The sequence below is a fragment of the Gobius niger genome (genome assembly GCF_951799975.1).
Source record: "Gobius niger genome assembly, chromosome: 13".
In the NCBI taxonomy this organism is placed as follows: Eukaryota; Metazoa; Chordata; class Actinopteri; order Gobiiformes; family Gobiidae; genus Gobius; species Gobius niger.
The window spans coordinates 18,073,926-18,099,814 of NC_136864.1; the positions used below are offsets into that span (position 1 = coordinate 18,073,926).

At 41.5% G+C, this 25,889-nt stretch overlaps 2 protein-coding genes across 2 annotated transcripts; one reads left to right on the forward strand and one right to left on the reverse strand.

The window, feature by feature from the left end:
• Positions 1-4,252: 4,252 nt before the first annotated feature.
• mfsd8l2 (major facilitator superfamily domain containing 8-like 2) lies at positions 4,253-17,961 on the reverse strand (the record flags this gene model as incomplete). Its single annotated transcript, XM_079569626.1, has 11 exons — positions 4,253-4,747; positions 5,444-5,574; positions 6,735-6,857; positions 9,012-9,225; positions 11,188-11,261; positions 13,932-14,214; positions 15,839-15,918; positions 16,029-16,148; positions 16,250-16,312; positions 17,620-17,805; positions 17,886-17,961. 11 exons carry the CDS (start codon positions 17,959-17,961, stop codon positions 4,667-4,669), a joined length of 1,431 nt encoding a protein of 476 aa, XP_079425752.1. The 3' UTR covers positions 4,253-4,666.
• Positions 17,962-22,023: 4,062 nt separating this feature from the next.
• Positions 22,024-24,348, forward strand: kcnmb3 (potassium calcium-activated channel subfamily M regulatory beta subunit 3; the record flags this gene model as incomplete). The annotated part of the gene is made up of 4 exons (XM_079569604.1): positions 22,024-22,109; positions 22,915-23,124; positions 23,595-23,766; positions 24,010-24,348. 4 exons carry the CDS (start codon positions 22,024-22,026, stop codon positions 24,346-24,348), a joined length of 807 nt encoding a protein of 268 aa, XP_079425730.1.
• Positions 24,349-25,889: the final 1,541 nt, after the last annotated feature.

The following is a 25,889-nucleotide window of genomic DNA, read 5'->3' on the forward strand; positions in this document are numbered from 1 at the left end:
CGGTGCGGCCTATTCCTTTAAGTCTTCTTTTGACACAATTTGCTGACTAGTTACTCAGCACTGACAAAGGCTTTTGGATGAGAGGCGAAACGTTCGACACTTCAACGACAGAGTGCAGATGACTCAAGAACCTTCATTTAAGATCTCACATAATGTTTTTAGCCTCCTGTCACATCCTAGCTTTTACTCGCTGTCCTTAACGAAATCCTAAGCCATCTCTGCATCTGTGTGGAATCCTGCTAATCGTGAATGTAAAAGCTGGGTGACAGGATGGACAGTGGCGATGTTGCTTTCCAAGCGGAAATCACGTGGGATCACTCTGCATATAGCCCATTACACGATATGTTCCATACATATCGTGTTTAACTGGTTTAGTGAAATATCGCAATAATTTCGTTATCGCGATATTGCACAGCCGTATCGCATATCACATCAAGCTACTTCAATATCGTTTGGCCCAAATGAATATGTAATACTATCCCACAATGGGGAAACTGAAGATCCAAATCCTCCCACCTCCCCTAGAAAAAAGGGATTTTTCAGATCTCTTTTAATCATTCCTGTTTTATTATGGAGCAGTTGGATACTAAAATCACATAAATTTACTAATGGCAAATGTTCTTCCCTTATAACCCACAACTGCAGACCCATTGCTCTCAATCCGTTGTGTAGTAGCGTAGTGTAGAGCGTAGCTTTTCATTAATATTAAAACAATATTTAAAACATGATGATATACAGTAGGTGTTAGAGGATAACATTAAATCGCAATTTATCATACTGGGTCAGGCTGTACAGTCGTACTACTATCTCTGTCATAGCCTTGACTGTGAGGCTCAGGCGCCCACTCTCAGCCACTGAATGCTTGCGTATCAGTATGACGCTCTGAGAGGGTATTTATCCCTCTTCTGTGGAAGCACAGACAGACTTGAATGGTAAGACTAGCGCAATGTCTCGAGTTCATGTCTCCGGGTCCTGCACCAATGGTAAATAAACTTCTCCTGCAAAAGACATCCAGACTGCTGCCTATTCTTCATCTGTCCTCTCGAACACCATTGTTATTTCTCTAACAGTAGGAATAAAGAGAGTGAGACTGTGGTTCATAGGATATCGACACTTCTGACTGAGCTATTTGAGTCACAGTTGTACAACATTATCATTGTACTCCACAGCTCCTTCTGCTGCATAATATTGTTTTATCCTTGGCTATTTCTTTCACCCTTCAAAACCACCATCTCCATAGCGACCAGCCTCCATCCATCGTCCAGAGAAGTGATTGTTGGCATCAAATGGTCCTTCTGTGTATGAGCTCATGATGTCTAACTTTAACATAAAAGCCCCAGGCCAATAACTATCTGCTTGAGTCTTCAGCGAGCCCTGCCTCTGTTGGCTCATACTGAGTAACACGTAGGGGCAAGACATGAGAGGGATATTATTATTAGCCATCTGCATCCAAGGCTTGTCACTTTTCTTTGTCATCTACCTAGAACAAACTTGAACTTTTAAGTGGGTGTTGCCACGGTAGAAGATGAGTCCCACTGATTATGATCCGGAGCTAAGCATTTAGTGAGTTACTTGTATGCTTATATTGCAGCTTTTTACAGTATTTAATGTTTGCAGTGGAAAAGATGACCATGAATAAGTATTTACATTAATCCTTCATGCTGAATCGGTACACATCATCAGAGATGGTCTTTTTTATTCTAAATGTAATAACTCTACACAATTCTAACTTAAAGGGGCTAGATGCAAGTTAGTAATTTTATGCTCACTACTGCCCCCTCAGGTCTTATGTGTAACTGCACCTTCTATATTAAACTCGTGTATGACTCGAATTAACACCTTTCTGAGTGACAGTGCAGGATTTTAGGGGTATTTGTGGTGAACAGGTCTGAGCTCATTCTACACATTAGGACATGGCTAGAGCATGTAGGGGGATGAAAATACCTAGTTTTAACATGTTTAAACTCTGTATAGTCCCTTTAACAACTATCATTGTATTGTGAGACAGGACTGGCATGAAGCTTTTAAGCATAAATAAAGGTGTGGGGCACAATTTAAAGCTAGTCAAAGGTTTCGTGGCACTGACCATCGATCTATGGCCCTTCACCCGTGTACGCTTTAATATGCGGCCCCCCATGAAAAAGGTTTGGACACCCCTGCTGTAGAGGCTTTGCAGGTGACATAAGTTGCGTCCACGTGACATCACAACATTGTTCAAAATTGAATTGGTGAAAATTCCATACTGGTAACTATGGTAACTGTCAAAATGCAGATTTCAAGACTCAATTTATTACTCGGTAATTCTTTGGCCAATTCACATAAAACAAAAACTGTCACAACGTTGAAACTCCTCTCTTCCAGCACATGTGGTGTAATTATTTCTTCATAAAGGCTTCCAAAGGTGGTGACAATATTCAAAAACATGTGCGTGATGTTTCAGCCATAAGAATGCTGTGGCAGGTGTATGAATCCAATCACTATCAAATAATCAGGAAAACATTTGTACATTTTGTTTCAAAAACTGTTTCTGTCCCATAGAGTTGTATTGGCACCTGCCTTCCAAATTAAATAGAATTCTATAACAGGAATGCAACCAATTCCAGCAATGGCAACGACAGCAACAGAAGCCAAATGAGTGTCAACTCTGAGTAGTTATTGTCCGTAAGGTTGAGGGTTCTGTATAGAATGAAAAGAGTGCATGTGCACACTCTCTATATAACTCAATAAGAAGAAAACATGAATAAATAATATAAACAACATACAGTAAAAAAATAGATTTTCATCATATCTCAACAGAGATATGAAAGTAAACCAGACATTTGACAGATGAAAAACAAACTCTGCCATGGAGCTCTGACTTGACCTCATTATTAAACTATAAAGGGTATGCACTTACATCATTTTCCTCCATGCTGTTGCTTTGTGTGCCAATCATACCCTGTAGCAGTTGTTCTCAAACTGTTGGTATGTTGATGCATCAGCTTCTTCCGGTGGTCAGGGGTGGAAAGTTAGACTTCATTCACATTTTCATAAGAAACTATTTCAGTGATGTGTTTAAGTTTGTTCTGGTTCAGACATGGTTCACACCCAACATAATTTTGTTTCAACTTAAAGTACACCTAATGTAGAGGTATTTCAAACTCTATTTAAACATGGTTTAGCCCTGATTTGATCTTGATGTAAGCCTGTAAGATCAGATGTTTTATGAGATGTACCTAGACCTAAGATTTTAAGACCGAATGGACATGATTTATTGACTACATGTTATATAGCCCACATTAGCTAATACATTAATAATATGAACGGACCACTCTATTATAATTGTCCATTTCTCCCATGTGAGCTGACCCTATAATTTCCATGGTGAAAATATCCAAACATTAGCCAATCCAGTCCAGAAACATAATGAGCATGCCTATTGACACACAGTAAAATTACCTTGTCCATTATCAGTCACAGTATAGACAGCAGCTCCACATTCACAATAGACCCGTCTCTCTAGTGTGACAAGCGGGGAAAGGCAGATTAGCCCGGGTTGGCATGGAAACAATTAGGCCACTTTTCCAAAAACTAGCCCAGTGTTGTGAGATACCGTGTTTCAAGGCCCTTTTGAAGATAATTCTTGAAAAAACAGAAATCAGCTTGTTCAAACGGAGCCAAATGAGCTGTGGCCTAATTCCGCGCGCCCCGTTATCTCCGTTCAAATGTCAAGTGGGCTACCTCAATGATCATGGCTTGGAAGTGCTTTATATGTCCTTGAGTCCATGCTATTTGTCGTTTGCATTTTAGGGAAGGGGGGGGAATACTCTGAATATATTCCATGCTGAGTACAGAAAACTGGAAAGGTTACTAAGCCTTATCTGCAATTATGCAAAAACAGTGAGATTGGCCCAGGCGCGCATCGCTTGGTACAAAGGCATCCTGCGAGCCTTGATGCTGCGCTCCGACATTACAGGCCTTAAAAAGCACACACAGCGCACCCTAGAGGCAAGTGCGGGAGAACAGCTGACTGCACGCGAGTCACACCTCGACTCCTTTTGGAATAATGAAGTACGAGCAATTAAACTTTAAATCCTCCCCATGGAGAAAAGATAGACTCGTGGTAATTAACAAGTTTAGTTTTAATTCTGGCGTCTTTCTCACACAGGCAATTAAGATCCACTCAAAGACAAGGCTGGTTGGAAGTAAAATATCCGTGAAAATACCATGTTTTCTTTTCTTCTTCTTCTTCTTCTTCTTCTTCTTCTTCTTCTTCTTCTTCCTCTCGCCTTCTCGTCAAACGCGCTGACAGGATCGGCTCAGATGTTGATGACAACTCTAATCCTGTACTCATTGTGTCAACCGGTTCAAAAGTTTTTTTGTTTGTTGTTTTATTTATTTAGCCTATTTATTTTTTTTGATTCGCAGGGATGAAAGACCACAAAGAAGTCTTGGGTCACGTGGAGAAGCCGTCTCTTTTATCTTTTCCTCGACACCTGGGAGTATAAATAGCTCTGTTAAAAATAATAGGCGTTTCATCTTCAATTACGGCTCAAATGTGAGAGCAACAGTGCCCCCTGGTGTTGGATGACGGTGCGAGGAATTCAGACTCGTATTACAGGGCAGAGCAGGCTTCCCCCAGAACAGTAATCCAGTCCCTTTTTTTAATAAATGGAGTTGTGCAGTTTTACCCTCCGCTGTCAGAGCTGTGGGCACACTCCACTGGTCTGGGCTCTGTCAAACGCTCGTAGGACAGTGCCGTCATAACCTGCAAAATACAGCATCCCGATGAGAAGGCTTTGGGAAGGGGCAGAGGGAATCAAAGACCTGCTGAATACATGCCTATTGCACTAAATTACACAGATAAAAGGGTTAGATCAGTGGTTATTAACTGGTGGGTTCCAAAATGTAAATAGCTTTGTTTTAAGCTGACATCATTATTCTCTGTTCGGCCTGTCTATGCCACTTGAGAGCCGCTTGGTTAGATGATTCAGTTGCTCGCATTAAAAAGACAATGTAATAGTGACTCTTCTTCGTGTGTTTCCTGGTGAAACAGAGTTTGAAGGGGCTTTATGAGATCAGATGTCAGATTATAAGAATACATTATTTGTGCCGCTTGGTGGGGCAAACAGGGGCGACTGTGGCTCCGTCACTCTATGCCAGGGCAGCTGTAGCTCCAATGTTATTATTTGTTTTATTTTCTCTAGTCTGTCTTTTTTATTAAACAGCCTATAAGTGAAACCATGTTGGAATGTTCAGAAAAATGGTCGGAAAAGCAAATCAAATTTGCAACTCAAATCCATACCAGACCAACCTTAATCTATCCTCTGGAAATAGAAAATTGTCCTGGCTGCACAGTCTTGACTTTGGCGCCAAAATGTCTGAGTCATGCCGTGATGTCTCCAATTGTTGCCATAGCTACGGTATTGGTTCCTCTGATCAATACATCAATAGAGGTGCTTACCGAGATTATTATGAGCAGAGCCAGCATCATTCCCAGCATGATGTATAAGTTATTGGTCAGTCCGCCAGCCCACAGCGGACCCAGGATGGTGGCGACGCCCCCTACAGAGCGCCTGACGCCTTGGCTGAAGCCTATGGATAACACATCCCACACAAAGACTCAGTTAGAGATAAATACATATGTTGATCAGAAATAGGCTTTCAATCACTAAATTGTTGGGATCTTTTGAAAGTGTAAAACTGGTGTAAAATAATGAATGCATCTCTGTCTCTATGAGCTTAATGTCTCTGTACATTGTCCCTTAAGGGGATATTTCAGGATTTTTGACATCATTTCCTAGTTCTCCAGAGTGTTGTTGATTTCTGGAGATATAGTTTGTTTACCTGTGGCCGGCATTACTACACGCGGAATTCACAAAGGAGCTTTCTACAAATCAGATATGGCAACGTTTGGAGGACGACCCGATGATTTTGAAGAGGTTTAAATGCAGGCTACTAGTTACCATAGACATGCGCTAGCCTAGCACTAGCCCAGCACCACTAAACTCTTCAAATACAAGAACCGCATGAATCCAAAAAAAAAAAATCGCCCGAAATCAACAACACTCTGGATAACTAGCAAATGAGGCTCTATGTCAAAAATCCTGAAATACCCCTTTAAATAAAGATTAAAGTAAAGTCAGTAAAGTATTTTATCTTTGTGAAGTGCTTTGAGTGTCTTTTGCCATGTAAAAAGCACTACACAAATAAGATATTCCATGCCATATGTTTAAAATGATAATTGTGATCATTGTGATCATTGTGAAGAGTCCAAATATGTTCCCCGTGTGTCTGGATGGGCTTTCTTTAGGTGCCTTGAGGTCATTTAGGTAAACTGTGCATCATACCTCCCCCCGGGTCAAATGCTTGGCTTACCCGTAACACCAAGTAATGGCCCAGATGCTACTTGGTGGAAACATTGATCAAACAAAGTCAAATAAAGATTACATTAGTTTAAACTTCTGCTGGAATCAGGAACGCTTTATAGCCATAAAATGTGAAAAGATTCATAGGTCTAAAAATATGATGCAAACGTGTATCCCCCAATTAAACGATACAGCAGGACATTACTAGATTTAGAGGACAGGGGGTTTTGAGAAAAATACATGTATCGTCTTCGCAGGGCCAAAGATGTTACAGCTGAAGTCCCACCAGGGAGCAGGGAGAAGCGGAGACACATTTCAGTGCACACGTGTTGAAAATCGCACACAGTCACAAGCCAAACGATTCCAGTACCATGGATTTAAACAAACCTTGTGTTTTCTCTGCCGTGACTTTGGAAAAGAGAGACACCTGAGACACAGCCACAAAGGGAAGGCCCAGAAGTTGTAGAAAGACTCCGATAATAAACGCAGACAGCTCCCATCCGTAACCACCTGCCAATAGAGGGATGACAACAGCACAGCGTCATTAGCCAGCTTTTACTTATTGAAATATCAGTGCTTCTGCAGACAGCGCAGCGCTATCTATCAAACACCAAACTATCCATCCTTTTGACAAATCCCTAATGCTTTTGTTGCTTTTCATTTCTCAGCCATAATGCTTAACCAGTGGAGCGTGGTTTCATTGTTCTGTCATATTTCTCTCCAATGGCGGGGCGAGAAGGCGGGTTAATTCCTTCAACAAATGTGTTGGCACTCGCTAAATATCTCTATCTCAATGCAATAGACTTGCCAAGCTGGCGACTTCCACATTTTTTGTTCTGCCTTGCATCACGTCTTTGTGTAATGGAACTAAGCCCACTCGCAGCATTCGATGTTCCCCTCGGAGATCACTCTAATCTCGTAATGAAAATGCAATTTCAACATTGTTTTTTCAGGTATCCGTCATTATGAGTCTTTTGTTTGTCAATATTTTCCCTGCTCAAAACAAAGACAGGATATGCTCTAACAAGCAGCATTTTTTGTTTAATTAGATTACAGTAATCCTTTTATATGGACTCATGCTCTCATACAGCCGCACCTGTCACTTGGAATCACAGAGATAATCGTGACAAGGCACAACAGGCTCAAGCTGAAGATGACGAAAACAATACAGTCTATGCGTTTATGTGTATAGGCCTATATATGTATATATACATATATATGTGTGTGTGAGTCCACTGCCCTGGCTTTCACGAACTGTTGTGTAACCCAAAACCCATTAGGACTTCAAACGAATAGCAGGTAGGTACTTTTAATGCGAGGCGTTTTAATCTGGGGTTGGTCCCTTCGTATACAGCTACGCATACAGTTAAACAGAGACCAGGCAACAATATCTTCTTCAAAATTACATCTGTAGTTGTACTAGCTGTGAATTGCCAGTAGTTTTTATGGCAGTCATTTTTGTTAAGTGATGTAAAAGCAGAAATCTAAATAATTGTTAATCCAGCCTGGTCTTAAAGGGACTATATGGAGTTTACAAATGTTAAAATTAGAATGAGCCCAGACCAATTCACTACAACTGCCTCTAAAATCCTGCACTGTCACTCAAGGAGGTGCTACTTCTGGTCCAAATTGCCGTCATACACGAGCTTATAGAAGGTGCAGTTATATGTATGGCCCGTGGTGACAGTAGTGAGTATAAATTGGCCAACTTGCATCTAGCCCCTTTAAAGGTATAGGGCATGTAAGAAAAGATTTTGTAAACATTTCATGAACATTACCCGTTTATGTCCCCAGATACTGTTCAAATCAAATGTCGTTTGTACAGATAATAATTGTAATGTTGATCTATTCAAAATGGGTTAAATTAAACTCCCGTCACTTCCTGGTTATATGCGTGCGTCAATCACTGTGACTGGTGACAGGTGTCACATGTCGTCAAGTCTAAAATCACTTTGGAAATGAAAGGGACAGAAAGGGACACTCTCTTACTTACTTACTTACTGCAATCTCGTAACCTGATCCCAGTCAAGTCCTAATTCGTGCTATGTAACCACTTACATGTCGCTAAACTTTTTTTTAATAACTATTATTATTATTGTCTTATTTTTGTCTCATTTTTGTCATATTATTATCACATTATTGTCACTTTTCATCACATTTTGATGTTTTTTTGTCACTTTTTCGTCACATTTTTGTCACTTTTCGCCACAATTGTTGCTTTTTTGTCACATTTTATCACATTGTCACATTTTAGTCGCTTATTTTGACACTTTTTGGTCCCAATTTTTTTTAAATACATTTTTTTACCATGTGCACCTACACTTAGTAGTAACTAATTTCCAATATTATCAGTAAATATAGAAAATACTAATAAATATGCATATGATTAAATAGTAAACTAAAACAACATAAGAAAAAAAACAAAATAAATAAATAAAACACTTTTTGTGTGGTGGTTAGATTTCCATTGTCTCTAGCATTGAGGGTAGCCACAGGTCATCAAATTCTTTCATTTTGTTCTGTAACTTTGGGGCTACTTTTTCCATATTGCTAATTTTTTTAGGGCAACCCATGTTCAGTTGTGGATGTGGAGCCATGTGCTTTAGATGTGAGTGTATGCGTGTGTGCGTGTGTGTGTCGGGCATCAAATAAAGCACAAACCACCTCTCGGTTCACACAGGAAGATTAGGCACCATACACAGGCGGCGCTGCAGATGACCAGCCCTATGGCCAGCATGGCGCGGTCCGACACGCTCCTGCTCAGCCAGCGCACAAAGAAGAAGCCCAGGATCACCTCCACCCCGCACAGGCTGTACATGAGACTGTTCCCCAGCTCCCCGAAACTGAAGTACTGCTGCGTCATGGGGGTCACCATCGTCTGCAAGAGCGTAAAAAAAAACACAGCGAAGGTTAGAGGGTTCGATATAGTCGGGAGCCGCAGCCGTCGAGATTATTATTAAAGCTGAGACAAGCACCTTTTAAGTCCTTCAGAGCCGGCGCTTCAGTCCACATCAAAAGAATACGGATGTTTTGATATTGAAATTGAATTGCATAACCCGGGGCCAGGCCATGACACAGTAGTTCCACATTCAATACTTCGTTATAAGTGAAGGCTAGTTTTTTTTTTCTGTTTTTTTTTCAGCGCTAGAAATCAAAGATCTAAAGCCTACTTATGATGTAGAATAATCAAGTCTCTACAGTATATTATTGTGCTGTGGCCATGACACATATAAGCTTTTCACCATGTGGCCGTTCAGGCTACTTCTCGAAATGAAATAGTTTGGACTTTTTCCATTTTTTTTCATTAATTATACCATGAACATTAAAGCCACAACACATAGAATTTTATCTAATAGATAAACTTGAAATACAAGCATTTATTTTATGAGAGCTAGCTCCATAATTGAAAAATGCCTCATAAATATTTTCTTTTGCTCAGCTCTCCTAAGACATGACTGTAACTTTACCAGGAGTGGGAACGTCTTCAGCTCGTCTCTAGGGAGATGTTAGTAGAAATTGAGATTTAAATAGGTTTAAGTCCATTCCTTGATTACTCACTACAGTAATAGCATTCATTAGGTCATTAGGATCATGCTTTGTATTGATAGCAACATCCATCCATCCATCCATCCATCCATCCATCCATCCATCCATCCCTTTACTTCTGCTTTATCTGGGGCCGGGTGAGGGGGCAGCAGTTTCAGCAGAGATGCCCAGACTTCCCGATCCACGCACACCTCCTCCAGCTGTTCTGGGGGGACCCCGAAGCGACACCAGGCCAGCTAGGAGACATAGTCCCACCAGTGTGCTCTGGGTCTTCCACGAGGCCTTGTCCCTTGTTGTTGATGGCAACAGTGTAGTCCAAAATGTTACGCAGTGTCCCTTTAAAGCAGTACCAAGAAACTTGTTTACCTTAATAAATACTTGTCATAGTCCCTCTGGGGTAATACAAGTGTTAATGGGATGATTGGGGGGGGTCTTTCATCTCCCTCTGGTGTCTCTGGCCAGAAACCACACATCCGGAAGCCACTATAAACACTGATGGAATAACAAAGAAGAAGCTAACAGGCTAACTGTGCAACATGCTACGAAAACCTGCAGTGGCGCTTATGGCCTCTAGGGGCATGAGTTACTGAGTACTGCTTTAAGGGTAGGTTAGGTTAGGGTTTATTTATATTTGTGTTTTATTGGTTTGTCTTTCTGAGTAAGTATTTGTTTTTGTGTGGCTATAGAAAAGACGCCTTGAAAGAAATTTACATAAAAGAGGGTCTTTACATTACAAAGCAGTAATAACATTGTAATAGAATGAAAATAACATGGGAACTGGAATAAAGTAGAATAATGCATTTTTAACTCTCATTTCCATGTGATTCCATGAAAACTCTAGTCTTGTTTCCTAAGTTACAGTCCTTTGGTAACGAATCATATTGTCATTACCATATATTAGACTTGTTATTACACTTAGGTACCCTGCTGTTTCATTATAATACTAATACTAATATAATACAGCTCTTCAACCAGCTAGTTGCCCTCCAGCCCTTTCCGAGTAACTTCTCTGAAAATATTCCTGCACCTAAAGCCAACATTTTGGTGAGCTCAGTAACATATAAAGACGCTTAATCTAAATCCACTCATTTGGATCTATCTGTTCGTACTCATACTCTACACCCCTGCAGTTCGGAGTTCAGTTTTCGGAGTTCTTCTCATAAAATAGAAATGTGTTTTTCCAGCAAACGCTGCGAGGAGCGGAGTGAGTGGCGCCTGGGTGAAGGCACTCTGACACTGTGTGAAAAGTTTGGAAACCTGAGCAGATGGATCCAAACAGCGGAGCGTCTCTCACCTCCAGCGCCGTCTGATTGAAGAGCGTTATGAACTGAGCCGTGAGCAGCACCACCACCTCCTCTCGCAGAAACTCTAAACAAACAAGCAGTGGGAAACATTTTTAAGGTCATACATCATGCATTACTGAGGCTTTTTAGCGCACCCTTGGTCATCACTGCTGGACTGATCAGGTTTAACCACTTAAAGCCACACTGCGGAACATCCCAGGTTCGGTGTTGCTGCGTCACAAGAGCCACCGCAGCTCCCTGTAGTCCAGAGCTCGAGCTTTTAAATCGTCCATAATGTGACCCTTTTAAAATTCTATCTAATACACCCAGACTTTTAGCACAAAGAAACAGCCAAGGACATTTTTGTTATCTGCATGTGATCTCGGCTTTGGAAGACATGAGAAAAGTCCTGGCTGGACCGCAGTGTTGTTCCCTCACATTCTGATGGAGGATTTCCTGTAGAACAAAGACCCTTATGGGGACTTGGACTTGAGGCAAAACAAGATCAGCTTGCTGCTAAATTTGGACATTTATTGCCAGATGGTGCAAAAAAAGTAGTCTGCTTTCATTTTGTTTTGTATACTTTCTCCCTAGATTGTGAATATTGAAGATAGCGAGAAGAGGACAGCATTTCAGGCATATTCTAAATATTCTGTATTGTATCTAGCTCCAGTGCAATAAATATAATGTTCAATTACACCTTCTCCAAATCAAATCACACTCTGAGTCTGGAGGAATTTCAGCTAATTTGAATGTTGGCCTTAAAGCATGTTGCACGATTATGCACTAACCTCTTTTGGATATTGCCTACATGTACTGTATGTTAAAACTGGATAATGCTCTCTTTTGTTTACACATTATAATTGCAAGTTGGAGTCTTTCATCTACTTCTCTTCTCATTTTGCCAGGTTTACGTTATTATTCCCGTAAGGAAATGTGTCCTTTAATTCTGCTGGAGCAACGTCTCAGGGACCACAATGCAGCGCTTTGGGACATATCACCAGATCTTGAGCGATAGGTCCCAATTTAAACGGAATTAAAAATGTTAAAACTAAGTATTTTCATCCCCCTACATGTTCCAGCCATGTCCTAGTGTGTAGAATCAGCCCAGACCTATTCAAAATCCTGCACTGTCAATGAAAATGTTGTTTGAACAGCCGTCATGCATGGGCATAATATAGAGATTGCAGCTGCGTGTAAGACCTGAGGTGGCAGTAGTGAGTAGAAAATGACCAACTTTCATCTATTTAACACTCTACCTTTAGTTAGGGTTTCTAGGCCAAAATTGACATTTTTGTGGTTGATGGGGGAAACTGAAGCAGCTGGAAAAAGCCCAGCAATACCAGAAAAAAGCCCACAAGTCCAAGTCTGGGAATCGGGACCATCTTACTGTGAGGCAACAGCTTAAACTCCGAAAGGGGATTTGAACCAATAATTTTGGGATAGGCTACAGTCATCATGAGCCCTCTCAGTCATCTGGCCTTCTCTCGCAATCTAAGAAATGCAATGTTAGGTGAAGTGGTGTCCCCAAATTGCCCCGAGTGAATGGTGCATATCCATCTGTCCATGTGTTTGTGAGCACAGTCCAGACTGTACCCCTCCTTAGGCCAATGTTTGCAGAGAGCTGTTACCCCTTCGATAATGATTGTACAATCTGTTGAAAACGCAGTTATTATTTTTTCTCACACATGCATGGACTAAAAACAGCAAGCACTAAATGGGTAGAGTGGATTGGATAACATTGATCCTCTTGAATCATTGATTCGAGCTACTGGTGGTAGCATAATGGTGTTCAATATTTTTGGCCCGCAGAGCTTTGTTCAAATGTCACTGCCTCCCAACAAATTGGTGCTAACAATGCCCATTCCTGCAGGATTTTCACATATGCATGTAGCCTGAATTATTGAGCATGTTTCCTCGGTCATGTCATGTCCACTGGCCACAAATAATGTTCTTAATTTCAATCGATCCACCATTATATCCTTTGAGATTTAGTAAAAAACATCCTTCACATGTTTAAAAAGAAGGCAAGGGGTTTGAAAAAGTATGGTGCAATTTGAGTTTTTGAGATTTGAGACAATCTGTTGCAATATTGTTTAGAGAATTCTTTATCACTCCGCGTGTAAAAATAAGACCATTCCTTCTCACTTGGGTTTTAAGAAAAGCACCAAGAAGATAGCTTGCACAAAAAGTGAGGAGGGGATCAATAATTCACAAAAGCGAATACCAGAGACACTGTAACCACTAACACACTCACTACTATGAGCCAGGGCTGCCAGATACCCTTGCCTCTCTTTTTTTTCTCTTCTTGCTTCCTGCACTGTAGATTCACTTCAAAACACAAAAAAGAATCAATACTGAGGATGTTGACCATATTACTAATTCTGTCTCCATTTCATCCACAAGTCAAGCACAGCGGGGCGGTCAATAAAACTGGAAGTCAGACATCCATTTTGCTGCCATATCTTCAGAGAGTGAAGGGATCGATACGCAGGTTTGACAAGAAAGAGGAAGCGCAGGGGAGCTTCATCAATGCGGCTGCACAATCACTGCTGGCATTTCATGTACTTAAATGCTAATGCAGTAGGATGCACACACACTGATCTATACAAGGACGCAGTGTGCACTTTCTCCAAGGGAAAGTGTGTCTCAGTTGGGAAAATCAATGAAACAGATATGAAACATTGGCGGTGACATCTCCTCCTACCTGCTCCGCTCAAACAGGGGCAGAGAGTCATTGGTCAGGACAGCTCACCTCTGCTGGCGCTGAAGTTTTTGAAGGGGTTGGAGGCGCGGTGGACAGAGTGCATGTCAGATGAGTTGTCGAGTGAGTCTGCGCGGTTCACGGCTCTGTAGGTTTGCGCGGTTTGGTCTTGGTCGGGACCCATGAGAGGTGCTTCCTCCTCCCCATCCACCTCCTCGTCCTGTTTCATCTCCTCCAGAGCAGTGCCCCCCTCAGTGGAGCTGAGGGGAGGAACATCCCAGTACAAAGCCAGCACCACGAACTGCAGCAGCACCCACAAGAGGCACATGAAGATCTGGGATCAAGGGGGAGAAATATATATGTAATAGCTTTTTCATCCATTATCCGTAATAATGTAATAACAAAGACTACTACACAATGTGGCATCTACTAAAAACAAACTTATGGCTTTAAAGCCCTTTCAGACACACGTGTAACTATAGAACTGATTAATTGCTGAGATGTCTGTTAGACTTTAGCTAGTCAGCACTGTAAATGTAGTGCTCTTGTTTGAAACCAGTTTAGTCTGTGCACATATATGTAATGCTCATCGGTGTAACATTAAACATTCTGTTAAATGGAGGGGCGATTTTCGTCATTGCCAAAATCCCAAGGTCCAAACTTATAAATTGTGGCCTAAAGTAAATTACTTTCTTTCTGCAAATGCCAATGTTTTACATCAGTGGTTCTCAAATGGTACGGCTTCGGGACCCACCATTACCTCAGGATGACAAGCCACGACCCAAATAAAACCCACCAGTTGAGAATCACTGTTTTACATTATATATGGCCAAGTGGGATGCTCTGCCAGGAAATGTTTAAAAATACTGACACTATTTCTCACATTTTTAGAGTACAGGTATTTGATCTCTTATTGGCATAATAATATTTCTCTAACTCATCTTGAGGGCCAGAGGTTCTGTGCTGGCGGGCCACATTTGGCCCCCAGGCCTGACGTTGCCTACCCCTGCCATAGGATCTTTGGATCAATAGGGGGCCGTGACACTCCAGACTAGCTTATAGAGATACTATTGTTTTCATCTAGAAAATGATGCACTTAATGTTAATATGGATAACAGCAGGCGCACGTCCTGACTTGTTTCACTGCGGTGGCTCAAAAGGGACTCTTGGTTGTGTGACACCATGTCTAAAGACTTTTTGTGCCTTCTTTTGGCCATTTCCCTGTTAACATTTTGTGCTAAAAAAAAAATATGAATTCAACTTGTTTCTGACCCCCAAAAAACAGCTTCAGCTCCTCTGAATTGGGTGTCTGGTCTATTCAAGGGGGTGCCCTTGCCCACTCTTGCCACCCCTTGCAAACGCCCCTGACTTAAAACGTTTTGAATGAATTTTCGCCATTGTCATTTTTTTTTTTAACATGTTGCCGCTAACTGTAAATATGTGTGTGTGTGAAGCAATGAACTAATCCAAGGTCTTAAGGGCGTCTGCAGAAAGAGTGGTGGGGTGAGGTACAGCGGAACCCATATTACAATTTCTCTATTATGGGACTATTGCAGTGAGTGATGCTATAAACCCTCCAGGCAGCGTGACTCCTTAGCGCGGGTGAACATAAAAGCTAACCCATTAACGAGAATTTGAGCATGAGTTAACAGCCTGCAATTATGAAATGATGAAAATATGGTTTCAAATCGTGTGTAAAACAAAAGCAGTTCCGGTGGCTCTTTGATAGAACTCAATGAGGCCCCATCTGGTCTACAGGTGGTTCATTTCAGCCGACTCATGAGATGGAAACAGATCAATATGGCTTGTTATGTGCGTAAGTATAGCTGCGGGTGTTTTGTATTTTTCTACCTGAGATGAGAGGCAGCACCTATGCGATAAAAAATGATGCGAAGGATATTTGGGTATGCTGGAGTTGTTACAGAATGGCAGATCAGTGATTATGAGAGAGCGGTTACCCCAGGAGACGTGTACTTGTTCACTACAAAAGGCCCCAGTCTGAAATCACAAAGGCGCAGGAACAAGTTGAACGCCGGCCCTGGAGAGAATGGAAGGAAAGGCTTTTAAGTATCAAAACACAAGACACCGCGCCTTGTACAAGGAGTTTTTACACGAAAATTCAAAAAACTACACGAGAATGGCACTGACCAACAAGAAGGCCAACTTGTCGACAGGCCATGATCGCGGCGAATATCCCGGACCGCTCATCAGGTCGAGTGGTGCGAGTCAAGAAGCCAAAAATGCAAGATCCCGCCCCGGCTCCGACACCTGAGGAGGACACCGGGACAAAGAGATGTGTTAATCACGAGTCTGAGGGTGTGTTTTGGTCGCGGTTTTGGTGCGCACACACAGAGAAGAAGAGTGATCACCTGCCACAAGGCGACTGCTTAACAACAACCACTTCGAGTATCCAATGAAATACATGAAGTTACCTGCAGACGGAGAGAGATTACAATCAGAAAACATGTAGGCTAGTGAGACAAAAAAAGGTGCACAATGTTGTTGCACATAAAAGCATTCGAACACTACAGTGTGATAGATGTGTTCACCAGTAGTGAATCAGCAGCTCAGAAAGGCTCTTTTGTATTATGTTTTGCTCTTGTTAGTTTATGGACAATGTTTGCTATTACCTCCAAACACAGATGTCCATATCCTCCTGAGCTCCAAAGACTGGACACTGGCTTTGTAGGAGTTCTGTTGTGACTTTCATCACAGGTTAATCCTCACATGTTTTGACCAAAGACACTGATTTTTCATTTAATTTTGCAATAAACCTGGAGCTTTGATCCGCACCATTTCGTTCGGCTCTTCAACACTGACTGAATTGTGCAGAACATCCAAAGACTTGATGTGTGGGTCTTTCTTTGTGAACTCTTTATGTTCTCATGTAGCTCTATCAAAGCTTATGTCCCGTTGCAATATAGGGTAAAGGCAAGGCAACTTTATTTATACCGCGCATTTCGGCAAGGCAACTCAATGCGCCTTACAAAAGAAAATATGCAAAATTACAATCACATATATTCAGGTAATATATATTTCATATATAGGGTAAAAAAAAACTACCATATTTTCCAGACTATGTGTCACACATTTTTTCATAATTTCGCTGGAGGTGCGACTTATACTCAGGTGTGACTTATATAGGCTATCAAAATATATAATTTCACATGTTTGTTTTTTTTCATTCGCTAGAGGGCGCTCCAGGCTTATGTACCAGTATCTGTACCAGTAAAAAATGGTAATCAAGCAGCAGAAAGAAAGTTTGGAGTGAGCGAGGTTACTTTTACTGCAATGAAGAAAACAAAGAAAGCTAATCGTGAGCTAAAAGCTTGATGCCCACAGCTAGAGGAACGAGTTGGCAAATAGGTGCTTGTGCAACGTGCTGCCGGGAGAGGCTTGTCAACGGTGCAGTTACGCCTCCATGCCCAGGTCCCAAGGCTTATGTGACTTATATGTATCTTTTTCTTCTTCATTATGCATTTTTTGGCTGGTGCGACTTGTCCTCCAGAAAATACAGTAACCTCCCTTTACCAATGTTTAACTGTTCATTACATAGTCAACTTATGTAGTCTACCGCCGATTAGAGGAATCTTTGTCTTGGCATTAGTCTATAATGTGTATTTCTAATTGAAAACATTATTATGCAGTTTAAGCCATGATGGTGTGCTTCTATATTATAAACAAACCCTGAAGTCGGCCATGTTATATAGCTCTAAATTCTTGATGCCAGGAAACTCACCTGCAATCTCAAAGACATTGGAGAACAGAATGATGCCCTTTGTGGTTTTACTACGGTCCGACCAGCATCCAAAGAGTGGTCCGGTAAGGAGTCCACTTAGACTGAAGGCAGATAGGCCCAGGCCCAGGAAATACGGAGGCGCCTCCAAAATCTGTAGGTACCGCCATATTGTCGGAAGGATGACAGCTGAAAGAGAAGGGAGCACACAAGGCCAAAGTGACCATCACGTGAGGCGACGTTACTGAGACGGATTACTTTGAACTTACCATACTCTACACCGCTCAGCATGAAAATCAGTCCTATGGTGAAAAAGGTTAAGTTCCTCTTTTTGAGATTGTCCATTGTGTAAAGAGTACGTTGCCTTTCATATGCCGTCCTCCTGTGTCGCCGCTTGTCCCAAAAGCATGCCCTCTGGCCGATAACAAGAGACAGTGTGCGCCCAATTAAACCGACAGGAGCCGGTCCCACTCTTGAATACAGCCAATGGAGATCACATGATATTCCAAAGAGTTAGTTAAACTTATTGTAGCTGTCTAGGGCAATATAGTTGATAAAGTTGTGTTTGAATCCACACTCAGGCCCTCGATGGCAGGCAGTGCCTCAGGTTTCCAGGTGAGGTAAAGTGCGTTCGGCTTTATACATAATTAATGGTGTTTTCTACAGTTACATCAGAAGCGCTTCAATCACCCACAGCACCCTAAAAAAAGCTTTGGGTATTTTTTGCAATCCTATAAAAGCTCCCGATTATGCCTTTATTCCTGTTTGAGCTGGATCATAATAGAAATTACGGCTTTCTGGACTGTAGCAAAAAATATACTGAATGGTGAAACTAGAAGAGAATGTTAAGTCCAATTCATCACAAATATTTAAACATTTTAAACGCACTACTTCATGCAATTCATAGATAAATGTAATCAAGCTAACAGTAAAGCCACAAAAAAATATAAAAAGTTAATTGTGGTCCAAACTCAAAACAAATTTGTAGCATCCCATATCTTCACAGACAAGTGTAGACTAGTTTTGTCGCATTTATAGTGACCCTACACCTATTGTAGGGTCACTATAAATGCGACAAAACTAGTCTGCAAGCTCATGAAATTGATATTAATGCTTTATAATAAAAAGCAAAGTGTGTTTCCCACAAATGTTTGCGTTTACAATATACAAGGTCAGTTAGAATTTAAAAACATATTTATAATTGCTAAAAGCCAGAAGAATGAGAGTAAGAATTTTCTACACGGTTATACTGTATATCACTTTTTACAAAGCCAAAGGTTTCACATACATTTCATTAATATTTGTTAGGATTGCCTTTAAATTGTATAACTTGGGTCAAACGTTTTGGATTTCCTTCAATGGACCAAAAGTCCTGCCAACAATTTGGGTCCATTCCTCCAAACAGAACTGGCTTAACTGAGTCAAATTTGTTGGCCATCTTGCGTGCACATCAGCTCTGTCCAGACATTTTCAACTGGACTAAGATCAGAACTTTGTGATGACCACATCAAAATATTTCTACATAGTGTTCTTTGTTCATGATGTCAGCATGATGCTGCCACCCCCGTATTTCACATTTGGGATGGTGTCCTCTGGCTTAAAAGAGCCTCCCCCTTTTTCCTCCAAACATGACAATCATTATTATGGCCAAACTTGTTTTTTTTCTTCGGCAGACCAGAAAAAAAAATGAAAGTCTTTATCCTTGTGTGCATTTGCAAACTCCAATCTGGCTTTTTAATGTTTCTTTTGGAGTAAGGGCTTCTTCCTGACAGAGTGCCCTCTCAGCCCATGTTGGCACAGAACTCTTACCAGTTTCAGCATCTTCACCAGGTCTTTTGCATTTGTTATTGGGTTGATATTAACATTTCCAACAACAGCATGTTCATCTCTGGGACACAGAACCCGCCTTCTTTCTGATCTGTATGATGGCTGGACATTTCCATCTTTTTATGCTTGCGTATAATTGTTTGATCCACTGAACCTGGCACCTTCAAGTGTCTTAAATTACACCCAGGGATGAACCAGACTTGTGCTTCCAAGGACAAGACATCATCTGGGCTTTTCCAAATTGATTAAAGGTAATCTTAGTGTATGTCAACTTCTGACTTTGTAAAAAATTCAAAAAAATCTATCCCTCCTTCTAGCAAATAGAAATAATTTAGAAAATTCTAATTGACTACAGCAGATCCCATGCAGGAAATACATCAGACATCTCAGTCCAGAAAAGTGCAGCTCTGGGAACAGCAACCCAGGCCTCTGGTAGAGGACCTGAGCTTGGAGGAAAAAGAGACCGCCCACGGTGGGTGAGGAGAGTTTATACATGTATACACTGTGTGTGTGTGTGTATATATGTATATATAAAAGCCCTTTGTGCACTAGTCTGTGCATCTAATTATTAATCTTTTTTTATTGTGAGCTAGCAGGCTTGTTGTCGTTGCATTATTGTTGGCATTACTGTGACAGTATCGCTCCCTGAAAGTTGTGAAATGTGCTTATAAACTCCCTTCTGTAAAGAATTCAAACTAAAATGCTGGCTATGCGCTCCCTCTTTCATTGTTTGTAAACAAAAATATTCAGGTATCAGGCCTTAATTCATTTAGTTTGGTCACATCCGACATATTCAACCCTGTTATAAATAAAACAGTGATTAGGGGTTGGAGTGTATTTAGCACAGAGTGGGGAATAAATGAGTTTTGTATTGAGTGTGAGGCTCGGTTTTCAGGCCACTGCAGTGTTTATCGCTCTGGGCTCGTTATGTTAAACACCACTGCCACCGACGTAATGGCTCCATATGCTTCTCCCCTAAACTGTATGAATAATACAAGTCCTCATGCCGTTGCTGTTAATAAAACCCCCGAACTTGCAGCCACGTCCAACAATGTAGAGGTATAGAGAGTAAGCAGGTGCATAGCAACAGCATGGCAACAAAATATAAGGAGTTTTGACAGTCCCCAAAGTTGAGGGGTCTGTTTAGAAATTAATTGATGTAAATGCCTCTTGTGCTCTTACGATTGAGAAATCAGAGTGAACTTAAAATGTCCTACAACACAGGGGGAAAGGTATGGAAGGATGTTTCCACCATTTAAAAAGAAATGAAACCCTGACAAAGTCATAATTATAAGATTTAAACAAATAATTCATTTCAAACTCATAATTCTACGTTTCAAACTCATAGGTTTGACTTTCTTGATTTTTTTTCGTTTTTGTTTGTTGTTATGGCAGAATGGGCTTCCATAATAAGTCCAGGATGTTGTGAGTCCACAAACTATATGTCCGCGTCCTCTCACCATGTGACCTCCATGTGGCTTCTGGCAAACAGCAAACAGGACTTGTTAGGGTTTTCTCTCTCTCTGCCATAAAGGCCAGATTTGTGCAGTGTATGACTAATAGTTGTTCTGTGGACAGTTTCCCCCACCTGAGCTGTAGCTCTCTGCAGTTCATCCAGGGTCATCATAGGCTTCTTGGTAACGGCTCTGGTCAGTGCTGTCCTTGTTTGATCAGTAAGTTTAGGAGGACGGCCTTGTCTTGTTAGGTTTGCAGTGATACCAGACTCTTTCCATTTCTGGATGGTGCATTTAACTGCACTTTGAGAGATGTTCAAAGCTTTGGAAATCTTTTTAGAACCTAACCCAGCTTTATATATTTCAATAACTTTATCCCAGACCTGTCTGGTGTGTTCTTGGACTTCATGATGCCGTCTGCTCCACAATAGTCTCTTAACAGAAATCTGAGACCATAACAGAGCAGCTGTATTTGAACTAAGATTAGATTACACACAGGTAGACTGTGTGTGTCATTATGTCAACATGTGATCATTCAGAAATCATCAGGCAACTTCTCATGGTAATTGGTTGCACTTAAAGGAAAGAGGGTAAATACTGCACAGAATACTTTTCAGTTTTTTATTCATAAAAAAAAAAAAAAATCATGTATGAATTTCATTTCACTTCACGATTATGCATGTGTTTTTCACATAAAAGTTCAATATATATATTTATGTTTGTGGACCATAGCATGGCAAAAATGTCAAAATGGCACCTGCCCCTTAAGATGTCTGTGCACGACACTGATGCCATATTCTCTCTTTAGTCATTAGTACATTTTAATATTACATTTTCCCTCTGCTCCTCTTTTCCAAAACAAACCACTGCTGGGACACGCCAATCCACCGAGAGGTCATTAAGCATCCTACCTGCGCCCGTCTCCACGGCAACCGTCGCGAGGGCGGAAGGTGCTCGGCTCTCACCTTTGAGCTCAGTCAACAACATCAGCTGCAGAGTAAATGAAGGGTGCAGAGCTTCCCTGTCCCCTTCACTCGGGACAGGTGATCCGCTGCTGGTGTTTGTCAGCCGTGGAGTTTTGGAGATTTTTGTGTGTGCGTGTGTGTGGGGATAAACTCTTTCGGGGATGTTTTTGAACACGGCGTCTCCCCGGAGGTCATTCACCGTCCCCATTAACATCAATCTGCAGGGCGCTCGCAGGCGGCAGACCCGGTAAGAGGAGAGGAAAACTGGCAGCTCACAAAAATAGGAGTGCACTTTTGGGCTACAGTAGAGTACAGTATAAGTAGTATAGTCTAAAGTCATAATGTGTGGATTGGTGACATACGTGGTCAAATCAATACTTGAAAATGGGTGATGTTAAAGTGGGGTGTGCTCTGAGCTACAAGTGCTTAGTAAAAAAGTAAATAAAAATAGATCAATAAATAGGGTGCCCTTTGAATCAATGGGTGAACCACTGAGGCACTGCCCCCAAAGCTCTGATATAGAAACAAAAACAATCGCCACGTACAAAAAAAAGCAACCAAACAAAGCTAAATACATCAAATCAATTTCGTTTCTCATTTGGAACGTGATCATAAAAGTTATTGAAAAACGAAAGACTGTTTTGCATTCTGTCTTCTGTCAAGACTCTGGGGGCTCACTGGAAACAAAATCAATTTGGCCGATGTGCATGACATCTTCGGAGACAGAAACCAAAAACAAATTTAAATCTCGGCTGGGTTCAATCGATCCTGCCTGGCATCCATAACCATTTCATCAGTGGGTTTGCAACTTTTTAATTGCAATTTTAGGTAGAAGTTATAAACTCAAACTTATTATGGAAGTGAGTTTGAGAAGAGTTTGAACAGCATTGAAATTTCTAAGCTTTTTTAAGTGAAATTCGTCTTTCTATAGAGCTGGTGGTATTTGAAAGATCAAACATTGTTAAGAGACGAGACTTGGTGTGAAAAGAATATTAGGCCACGTGGAAATGAGATATTGCGCCATACATTCATGAACATTCATTATGCGACAGACACAAAGAGCTCCTGAATGTACCGGTTGCTCAGGAGCCGGAGTGGAGCCGAGGAGGTGACGCACACAGAGGTCAGCGGAGCCGGCCGCCCATGTGTGTGTCCAGCATCGGGGAGGACCGGGCCATCCTGCTGGGCTTCACCATGATGGCCTTCGCCGTGCTCATGTTCTGCGTGGTCGGATTCAACATCGTCAAGCCTTACATCAACAGGTATGAAACAGTATCAGGAGGAACATGTTTGATGCCAAGAGGAAATCATATCTGTGTGTGTGTGTTCTTAGTTGTCCATTGGTTTTCATAGTGTGGGGCTCTGGGGGAAAATAAATAATGATTCCGCACTTAACTCACATTAACTTGTTGTAGTTGTGTTGGAACATTCTAAAAATATCACCAATGCGCAATATAGGGTGACTCATTGTGAACAGTTGTATTTCTACATATACATTCTGTTTGACTTAATTAGCTGTATAAAGCCTCATGTGGTATTTAAAATAAAATTGCAAAATCCCCACTTGGCACCGCATTTATTTTTGCTGCGTCACCAACTCGAAAAACTAAAAGAACATTAGATATTCAGTCCAGGCTGATTAAGATTTAAACTTACTTCAAGGGAATCAGGAGTAAGCTGTGTAGTGTGCACAATTAAACCTCCCCTTCGCTGCGGGCTGCTGTTGTTTCAGTGACTGGGAGGGGCGAGCAAACTGCACCCTACTGCACACACAGGTCCTGGAGGAGTGGGTGAGCTGCCGAGGCGTCAGCACCGTCCCGTGTCTTAGGGTGACGGTGAACCTGAGCGGAACACGGCAGGGACTGCTGCACTACAACGAGGAGGCCCTTCTGCTCACTCCGGAGGTACAGAAGGATCCAAATACTTTGCAACATATGGTCAGAGTAGAAATAATAATAATAAATAATAAAGGCCTGGGGGGAGATTTTTCCCTCAAGTATATGTCCTTTGGCCCACAGATGATTTTGAGCAATACAATTTGAGATCAAATGCCTGTACTCCAAAGAAAGCCTTCTACAAAATTGTCAGTTCCTCTCAGGGTCAGGACTCCCAGACCTCCCTTTTATGAAGTTTATTCCTATCAACAGTGTTTCTATGTGCCTAAATGCCAGCTGGACGGTCCCGCGCTTGTCTCTGAAATGGAGGAAGTGAAGAGGAGCTTAGACGCACACCTGGGTACAACCTTCACCTGCCTCACCGACCAATCAGAGCAGCCCACAGACGGGATCCTGGGCCAGAAGTACACGTTCAGGACGGTGGTGTTGGCTCTGCTTTGGCCCTGTCTGATGATGGGGGGCGGGGTCCTGCTGGTGGGCCTGGTCAAATTCACCCAGTACCTGTCCCATCTGAGCAGTGACGGGGGGCTCAACAGACATGCTAAACTTTACACTCTACTGAGGAGGTCCAGTGTACTGTCGCATACATGAGGAAAAGCATTCTGACAGACTGAGGCTTTATTCAGGCCATAAACCATGTGTTATAACAAGAATAATGTATGTCTAAGAGGTAGAGCAGTGGTTCCCAACCTGGGGGGCAGTGGGGGGGGGGCACCTGGGATTGCAGGGATGGAGCGGGGGGGGGACTGAGGTAAGGTTAGGGTTAGTTTGTAAGCTTCACTATCCTTCAGATCATAAGAGACATTGTTTGAGTAATTAAATGGTTATAATGCATCCGCTGGTTAATTTACATTCACCCAGGCTTCCTGGTGTTCACAACCGGTCTCCCATCCATGTATATCAACCATGCCCTTCCCTGCTTAGCTTCCGAAGTCTGATGGGATCGGGCAGAGCAATTATGCTTATGTTTTGAAACATTTGTAGGGGCCACGGTTTTGGACTCGGGGGCTTGGCGGAACTACAGAATAAGCAGGAGGATTCAAGGAAAAAAAGGCTGGGAACCATTGTTACAGCATCCTACAGCCACCGCCCTTCAAAAAAGTCACAAAATAAAATCATTAAGACATATGGGAGCGGTAATTTGAGCATTAAAATGGACAGAATGAGAAGGAAAAAAAAGCTGCCTGGGCTTTAAAATCAAAGGAGCGCCCCCTGATGGCATCAGCAGGACCAGAGAATTAAATCCTCTATTTCGATTCATTTTGTGTGACTAAAATGGAAAAGAAAAGTGCCTTAATGTTTCTTTTTTACACTGCCAATATGTTTTTCATGTCATTTGCCTACAAGTGCCTCTCAACAACTATTGCAACAATATCCATATTAATTTGATATGAAAATGCTTTATTCAGTGGTACAATAAATGCAGACAGTTGATCCTTACAGATGTGGTCAAATGAGGATGACAGAAACAAGTATTTGATGAGGTTTATGAAGTAGGGTACATACAAATGTGTATTTGAAAACATGCATATTTACCACTTCTATTTTGCGCTGCAACTTTCTTCCTTCATTCAGATCGCCCTGTTTGATCAGTTTTCATCTTTAACAATATAAAACCTGAAGCTTTGAATATACGTATGATTCCTCCTTTTTGTTATTTTTGGTTAGCGGTTACATAGGAGTTTACATTTTTAAAAATACAAAAATATATTACCTCTGTAGTTATTCAAGGAAAACATTTGCACATATCTGTTACCTTCATTGTGACTCATTTTTTTTATACTTCACATGAGTAACAAGGATTGAGACACAAAATTCAAGTAAACATTATCAAACAAAAAGGAGATAGTTGAAAACTCATGCATTATGAAGAAACAGAAGCACACGGGGAGAAATCTTATCGTGGGCCGATGTCTGTCTGTTTTTTTTGTTTGATTGGGTCCGGCCCGTTGCTCTGTATCCCGTACAGAGTGACTTTAGTTGCAGCATAAAAGTACCCATTTTGGTTACACTATATGACGTCCAATGCATTAAACACGACAGCATAGACAATTACTTTGAAATACAGGTGCATACTGTACAGGGGGAAAAAGTCTTTTTCAGTAGTTCAATTTGGAATCTGTGAAATAGCA